The sequence below is a fragment of the Panulirus ornatus genome, chromosome 59 (assembly GCF_036320965.1).
Source record: "Panulirus ornatus isolate Po-2019 chromosome 59, ASM3632096v1, whole genome shotgun sequence".
Taxonomy (NCBI): Eukaryota; Metazoa; Arthropoda; class Malacostraca; order Decapoda; family Palinuridae; genus Panulirus; species Panulirus ornatus.
In genome coordinates, this window is record NC_092282.1 from 19,000,416 (window position 1) to 19,009,181 (window position 8,766).

At 40.8% G+C, this 8,766-nt stretch overlaps 2 protein-coding genes across 2 annotated transcripts in view; one reads left to right on the forward strand and one right to left on the reverse strand.

The window, feature by feature from the left end:
• Positions 1 to 8,757, forward strand: part of LOC139767160 (uncharacterized) — a 1,522,454-nt gene extending 1,513,697 nt beyond the window's left edge. The window contains 1 exon segment of the mRNA XM_071696189.1: positions 6,147 to 8,757. Within this exon segment, the coding sequence (XP_071552290.1) occupies positions 6,147 to 6,419 (273 nt within the window). The 3' untranslated portion in view covers positions 6,420 to 8,757.
• LOC139767161 (uncharacterized) overlaps positions 6,945 to 8,766 on the reverse strand; it is an 81,992-nt gene continuing 80,170 nt past the window's right edge. The window contains exon 4 of the mRNA XM_071696190.1: positions 6,945 to 6,961. Within this exon, the coding sequence (XP_071552291.1) occupies positions 6,945 to 6,961 (17 nt within the window). The remainder of the gene's footprint in view (positions 6,962 to 8,766) is intronic.

The following is an 8,766-nucleotide window of genomic DNA, read 5'->3' on the forward strand; positions in this document are numbered from 1 at the left end:
GTAATCAAGTAAGAAAAAGAATGTGATTTTTTTGTAGTGTCTGTCTTTCTGTCCTAAAAGTGATTCTTGCAGAACCTGATATGTGAACCTCATTGTTACATATCTGCAGATTTCTCCTTGAAGACATCTTCCTCCCACTCATAAACTTATGATATGTTCTTCCAATTTACGTGTGATATGCCTTTATTTACTAATGTTTGAGTTATTTGTTTCTTTTATATTCACGTTTGAGCCTCACTTTTTTTGGTTATTATTTCTTTCCTCTGTATATACCTATATATGATTACCTATATATAGCTGGTAGGCAGTCATCGACCAGGAAGGTTTAACCAGTCCTATCTGCCTGGGTGTCAGGAGGGCTAGTGAAGGCTGCTTAGTGAACCAGCACTTCATTGGTTGTCTCATGACCCAGGTAGCTGTCTTTTCTCTCTACCTCACCCACCTGTGTACTAGTGGCATTCTGTCCACAAACATGCAGTCTCTCCTTGTCGTGCATAACGCTTGGCAATACTTACTCACACAGCTCCATAATTCTAGATTTTCCCATGGTGAGTGCTATGTGCCAGCCCTGGTTTTTGGCAAAATGGTAGGAACAATAGATAGTAGTTGTAGGTAGGAGCATTAGGTAGAAACATTAGGCAGGAGCATTAGGTGGAAGTAGTCAGTAGGAACATTAGGTAGGAGCCTCTGCAAACATTGCACTGGACTTGCCCTCTGCCGGTGGCCTGTTAAGGGTGAGGCACTAGAGGCTAAGAAGCAGCACTGGCCATTTTATTGAGGGAATTCCAGAGGGGAGCATGTGTTGGATATGTAGATAGACAAGGATAGCATTCTACACTCATGTGGCCTTATATCCCAAACTTGCCATACCATCAAGTAGCCTTTTAAACTTTTGTAAATTGTCAGCATTCACTGTTTCATTGGTTAGTTTAATTCAACCATCCGCCACCCTAACATGAAACCAGTGCTTCTTAACATCCTTTCTAACTAGTGTTTTGCCCAGCTTTTTGTGCTCTTCACTATCAGTATTATCCAAATGATTTAGAAACATTAAGGCTGTTATCAGGTCACCCCTGTCTCTCCTTTCTTACATGGTGGACAGTTTTGTAGGCCTTTGCCTCACACTATAACTCAATCCACTTAAGTCAGGTACCATCTTAGTTTTTTTCTGAAACCTCTCAGTCACATCTTTGTGTTTCTTTAGTTGTGGTGACCAAACTTGTGAAGCATAATCCAGTTTTGGTCAGATATATCTTATGAGTAATTTACCAGATTTGTATTTATAGTGAGGGTTCAGAACTGAACAAAATGTTGAGTGTATTGGAAGAATGGTTATAATAGTCAGGAGCTCATATCAGATGTTTGATTATCTGTTCCAGACCATTAATGGGGAAAAAGAAAGGCCTCTGCCCTGCCAGAATCATTCAAGGTCAAGCTTAACCAATCTTTGTGGTGTAGATTTAAAGCCACTGGAAAAAAATTTCACTTTGTGGCAGAGGTCATGTAGTTGAAGAGTTGTACATAGTTGGAGGAACTTTGTTGGGAAATGTGCATTGTACAAAAGCAGAACTATAGAGGGCATAAGTTTGAGTTAGGTGGGATCACAATTTGGAGACATAAGATCCAAAAGGTGAGATTTGAGAAATTTTCTTTTACATTAAGTGTAAGCACTGCCCTTTTAGCCAAAACAGTGATAGAGGTGAAATTTAGAAATCTGATAATGTAGAGGAAAAGCAGGCTCACACAGTTGGATTTCAGAGAAATGATCAGGGGAGGAAGTGGATAGATGGTGTCCAACAGAGTGAGGGAGGGTTATATTTGAGATAGTGAATGTTACAGAAATGAATAGAGAAAGAGCTAGGTCTGGAGAGCTATGACAGGAAGAGTAGGTTTCATTCGTTTCACTTAAGAGGCCCAAGGAATCATCCAGCCCTCCTTGACTGTTGTTGCCATTCTGATTCAGCATCAGAGAATCTGAATGAAAACATAGTCATGACTTTTACATGAAGGAGAAAGAAGCCCTAGGAATCATCCAACGTTTGTCAACTGGTGTTGCCGTTCTGATTCGGCACCAGAGAATCTGAATGAAATCATAGTCATTACTTTTATTTGAAGGAAGGAAAAACTGGAGAAGGGAGTATAGGGCTGTGAGTTAAGTGTTGTCAAGAGTTGTGTTTGAGACTGAGTGTGTGAGTTTGTGGATTGGATGCCAGAAGCTCATGTGCAGATGAAGCAAAGAGAGTAGAATTTATTTATTTATTCATTTTTTAAGGGTGTCTTTTCCGAATGTCACTTTGCAGGCTTACTATATTATCATCACTGTGGAATTTATTAAAAATGGGGGTGACTGTATTGTTGATTGGTTGGTAAGGTTAGTTACTGTATGTATGATTCATGGTGAGGTGCCTGAGGATTGGCGGAATGCTTGCATAGTGCCATTGTACAAAGGCAAAGGGGATAAGAGTGAGTGCTCAAATTACAGAGGTATAAGTTTGTTGAGTATTCCTGGTAAATTATATGAGAGGATATTGATTGAGAGGGTGAAAGCATGTACAGAGCATCAGATTGGGGAAGAGCAGTGTGGTTTCAGGTGTTTGCTTTGAAGAATGTATTTATATATTTATTTTTTTTGCTTTGTCGCTGTCTCCCGCGTTAGCGAGGTAGCGCAAGGAAACAGACGAAAGAATGGCCCAACCCACCCACATACACATGCATATACATACACGTCCACACATGCAAATATACATACCTATACATCTCAATGTACACATATATATACACACACAGACATATACATATATACACATGTACGTAATTCATACTCTCTGCCTTTATTCATTCCCATCGCCACCTCGCCACACATGGAATAACAACCCCCTCCCCCCTCATGTGTGCGAGGTAGCGCTAGGAAAAGACAACAAAGGCCCCATTCGTTCACACTCAATCTCTAGCTGTCATGTAATAATGCACCGAAACCACAACTCCCTTTCCACATCCAGGCCCCACAGAACTTTCCATGGTTTACCCCAGATGCTTCACATGCCTTGGTTCAATCCATTGACAGCACGTCTACCTCGGTATACCACATCGTTCCAATTCACTCTATTCCTTGCACGCCTTTCACCCTCCTGCATGTTCAGGCCCCGATCACTCAAAACCTTTTTCACTCCATCTTTCCACCTCCAATTTGGTCTCCCACTTCTCCTCATTCCCTCCACCTCTGACACATATATCCTCTTGGTCAATCTTTCCTCACTCATTCTCTCCATGTGACCAAACCATTTCAAAACACCCTCTTCTGCTCTCTCAACCACACTCTTTTTATTTCCACACATCTCTCTTACCCTTACATTACTTACTCGATCAAACCACCTCACACCACATATTGTCCTCAAACATCTCATTTCCAGCACATCCACCATCCTGCGCACGACTCTATCCATAGCCCACGCCTCACAACCATACAACATTGTTGGAACCATGTTGTATGGCTGCGAGGCGTGGGCTATGGATAGAGTTGTTTGAAGGAGGGTGGATGTGCTGGAAATGAGAAGAATGCATGTGAGAAATACTTAGAAAAGCAAATGGATTTGTATGTAGCATTTATGGATCTGGAGAAGGCATATGATAGAGTTGATAGAGATGCTCTGTGGAAGGTATTAAGAATATATGGTGTGGGAGGCAAGTTGTTATAAGCAGTGAAAAGTTTTTATCGAGGATGTAAGGCATGTGTACACTTAGGAAGAGAGGAAAGTGATTGGTTCTCAGTAAATGTAGGTTTGCGGCAGGGGTGTGTGATGTCTCCATGGTTGTTTAATTTGTTTATGGATGGGGTTGTTAGGGAGGTGAATGCAAGAGTTTTGGAAAGAGGGGCAAGTATGCAGTCTGTTGTGGATGAGAGAGCTTGGGAAGTGAGTCAGTTGTTGTTCACTGATGATACAGCACTGGTGGCTGATTCATGTGAGAAACTGCAGAAGCTGGTGACTGAGTTTGGTAAAGTGTGTGAAAAAAGAAAGTTGAGAGTAAATGTGAATAAGAGCAAGGTTATTAGGTAGAGTAGTGTTGAGGGTCAAGTCAATTGGGAGATAATTTTGAATGGAGAAAAACTGGAGGAAGTGAAGTGTTTTAGATATCTGGAAGTGGATTTGGCAGCGGATGGTAACCATGGAAGCGGAAGTGAATCATAGGGTGGGGGAGGGGGCGAAAATTCTGGGAGCGTTGAAGAATGTGTGAAAGTCGAGAACATTATCTCAGAAAGGAAAAATGGGTATGTTTGAAGGAATAGTGGTTCCAACAGTGTTGTATGGTTGCGAAGCGTGGGCTATGGATAGAGTTGTGCGGAACAAGGTGGATGCGCTGGAAATGAGATGTTTGAGGACAATATGTGGTGTAAGGTGGTTTGATCGAGTAAGTAATAATAGGGTAAGAGAGATGTATAGTAACAAAAAGAGTGTGGTTGAGAGAGCAGAAGAGGGTGTTTTGAAATGGTTTGGTCACATGGAGAGAATGAGTGAGGAAAGATTGACCAAGAGGATATATGTGTCAGAGGTGGAGGGAACGAGGAGAAGTGGGAGACCAAATTGGAGGTGAAAAGATGGAATGAAAAAGATTTTGAGTGATCGGGGCCTGAACATGGAGGAGGGTGAAAGGTGCGCAAGGAATAGAGTGAATTGGAACAATGTGGTATACTGGTGTCGACGTGCTGTCAGTGGATTGAACCAGGGGCATGTGAAGCGTCTGAGGTAAACCATGAAAAGTTCTGTGGGGCCTGGATGTGAAAAGGGAGCTGTGGTTTTTGGTGCATTATTACATGACAGCTAGAGACTGAGTGTGAACGAATGGGGCCTTTGTTGTCTTTCCTTGCGCTACCTCGCACACATGAGGGGGATGGGGGTTGTTATTCCATGTGTGGCGAGGTGGCGATGGGAATGAATAAAGGCAGACAGTATGAATTATGTACATGTGTATATATGTATATGTCTGTGTGTGTATATATATGTATACATTGAGATGTATAGGTAAGTATATTTGCATTTGTGGACGTGTATGTATATACTTGTGTATGTGGGTGGGTTGGGCCATTCTTTCGTCTGTTTCCTTGCGCTACCTCGCTAACGTGGGAGACAGCGACAAAGCAAAATAAATAGATAAAAAATATTCTGAAAAACATTTCTCTAAACTGATGGTACCATTATCATGTTGATATTTATGTCTTGAAAATCATGAGTTCATTTAGTACCACCAGCCAAGGGATGACTGTATTAATTGGTTTGATGGTGGACCCAGGCTGCATCAGTGATGTTACTTCCAAATATGTGTTTCAAAGAGGGTGAGAGGCATTTACTTCAGTAACATGGAGGGTTCAGAAGTTTCTAATCCCAGGAGGTCTGAAATGTCTCTCTTGGCTTGTGGGGCACTGCCTTGGGGAGAAAGCATTTTCCATAATTCAAGACTTACATTAATGAACAGGGCTGACCCTTCCTATATGCTGTGTACATTCAGAGTGTACGGCCCCAACTGCTTAGGGGTTCCCTAAGACCCGAACATTATGTGGCAGCCTTCATAGAGCAGGAAATGCTGTCCTAGACACCCTAAATTTTCAGATTTTTTTGGTAGCATGTTCCTGGGGACCCCTAGAGCTCATAGGGGGTTTTGAAGGGTGGAGAGACAGCTTAGGGTCCCCAAAAGCCCAGAACCAGCCCTGTTTATGAATGTCTTTATGTTTTAAGTACATATTTGCACTCATCTGTTGATGCACACGATTCACATATTCTGTCACCATTGTGCTTTACACTTCTTGACTGTTGACTCTTTTGAGAGTGTAATTTAGGACTGGGACAGTTGAGACTGTCAATGAGGAATTATTAAGGAAATGAATGAAAAAAGTGATGTTGGCCCAGAGTTTTGAGTAAAAATTGTGGAATAAAGTAATAGGAACTACTAACTATGAGGTAAACAAAAAGTTTAGAATGTTGTGATGAAAATGTTACAAGCATGCATTCAGGAACAGGGTATTTTTCTAATGATGGTAATTGGAAAAGACTGCTAAATCCTTTGAATGCAAGTAGGACTTTTACATATTGGTTGATTGAAAAATTTTAGATTTTTTTGGCTAAACTATCAATACACAAACTGATTTTTCTCAGATTGCCCAGTATCGCGACCAGATCAGAGAATATCGCAGCCGTAGCTCAGCAGTAGCAGCAGATGTGCGCAGAGTGCGTATGTCAATGACTGATTCTCTCCATAATATTGGTACTCATCCCAGAGTTTCTACAACAGCTTTAGATTCTGAAATTCAGGTAATAGCTTTCTATTTTCTCATTTTCTTGTATAATTTTCATTTGCCTCGAAAAACTTGTAACTTCCATGAATTAACCATATCACTTGTTATTGTTTCCCATGATCATCATGTATAGTTCTTTTTCTCTTAATATGCAGTTCATTGTAAATTCTGTTAGTTGTCTGTTTGGGGAAAAAATTAGAAAAATGTAAGAAAACAAGGAAAGATAAGTAGACTTTTGATCAGAAGTGAAGGAAGAATAGCAGTTTTTCGTGCTTCCCACTTACATTGGCAAAGAAACAAATGTACATGGCAAACTCTTCATAGATTTGTTTAGAAAATACAGAATCCCTTATCATAGAAATTATTCTTTGATAATGGACACCCAAACCCTTTAATAATTCCTTTGCTCTCAGGATGTATGAATTGTTAACAGTTAATATGAAGAGACAAAACTATTCATTTTTATTTCACATGAGTATATCTGCAAATACAACTCGTGAAACCTATTTTCCACATATTCAGGTCTGTTCTCCCAGACCCCAAAAAACTATGACGAACTACTGCTTGAACTGGTTCTGACTGTATGATGAAAAAAAAAGTAGTCCAGATCAGTTAAGGAGCATGCATAAGAACCATAGACCCTTCACCAAGACATGAATTATTTCTCAGGAATACCTGGTTTAAAAAGAGATATAAATAAGTATACGTATGTAAGTAGGAGGGATGGCCAGAGAGCATTATTGGACTATGTGTTAATCGATAGGCATGTAAAAGAGAGACTTTTGGATGTTAATGTGCTGAGAGGGGCAACTGGAGGGATGTCCTGATCATTATCTTGTGGAGGCAAAAGTGAAGATTTGTAGAGGTTTTCAGAAAAGAAGAGAGAATGTTAGGGTGAAGAGAGTGGTGAGAGTAAGTGATCTTGGAAAGGAGACTTGTGTGAGGAAGTACTGTGAGAGATTGAGTGCAGAATGAAAAAGGTGAGAGCAAATGACGTAAGGGGTCAGAATGGGATGTATTTAGGGATGCAGTGATGGCTTGTGTAAAAGATGCTTGTGGCACGAGAAAGGTGGGAGGTGAGCAGATTAGAAAGGGTAGTGAGTGGTGGGATGAAGAAGTAAGATTGTTAGTGATAGAGAAGAGAGAGGTGTTTGGATGATTTTTGCAGGGAAGTAGTGCGAATAACTGGGAGATGTATAAAGGAAAGCAGCAGGAGGTCAAGAGAAAGGTGCAAGAGGTAAAAAAGAAGCAAATGAGAGTTGGGGTGAGAGAGTATCATTAAATTTTAGGGAGAATAAAAAGATGTTTTGGAAGGAGGTAAATAAAGTGCGTAAGACAAGAGAACAAATGGAAACATCGGTGAAGGGGGATGATGGGGAGGTAATAACAAGTAGTGGTAAAGTGAGAAGTGAGTATTTTGAAGGTTTGTTGAATGTGTTGGATGATAGAGTGGCAGATGTAGGGTATTTTGGTCAAGATGGTGTGCGAAGTGAGATGGTCAGGGAGAATGGTTTGGTAAACAGAGAAGAGGTAGTGAAAGTATTGCGGAAGATGAAAGCCGGCAAGGTGGCGGGTTTGGATGGTATTGTGGCGAACTTTATTAAAAAATGGGGTGACTGTGTTGTTGACTGGTTGGTAAGGATATTCAATGTATGTATGGTTCATGGTGAAGTGCCTGAGGATTGGCAGAATGCATGCATAGTGCCATTGTACAAAGGCAAAGGAGATAAAGGTGAATGTTCAAATTACAGAGGTATAAATTTGTTGAGTACTCCTGGGAAATTATATGGAAGGGTATTGATTGAGTGGGTAAAGGCATGTACAGAGCATCAGATTGGGGAAGACCAGTGTGGTTTCAGAAGTGGTAGAGGATGTGTGGATCAGGTGTTTGCTTTGAAGAATGTATGTGAGAAATACTTAGAAAAACAGATGGATTTGTATGTAGCATTTTTGGATCTGGAGAAGGTATATGATGGAGTTTATGGAGATGCTTTGTGGAAGGTGTTAAGAGTATATGGTATGGGAGATAAGTTGCTAGAAGCAGTGAAAAGTTTTTATCAAGGATATAAGGCATGTGCATGAGGAGGAAGAGAGGAAAGTGATTGGTTCTCAGTGAATGTCGTTTTGAGGCAGGAGTGCATGATGTCTCCTTGGTTGTTTGATTTTTTTATGGATGGGGGTTGTTAGGGAGGTGAATGCAAGAGTTTTGGAGAGAGGGGCGAGTATGCAGGCTGTTGTGGATGAGAGTGCTTGGGAAGTGAGTCAGTTGTTGTTCGCTGATGATACAGCACTGGTGGCTGATTCAGGTGAGAAACTGCAGAAGTTGGTGACTGAGTTTGGTAAAGTGTGTGAAAGAAGAAAGCTGAGAGTAAATGTGGATAAGAGCAAGGTAATTAGGTTCATTAAGGTTGACGGACAAGTTAATTGGGAGTTAAGTTTGATTGGAGAAGAACTGGAGGAAGTGAAGTGTTTTAGATATC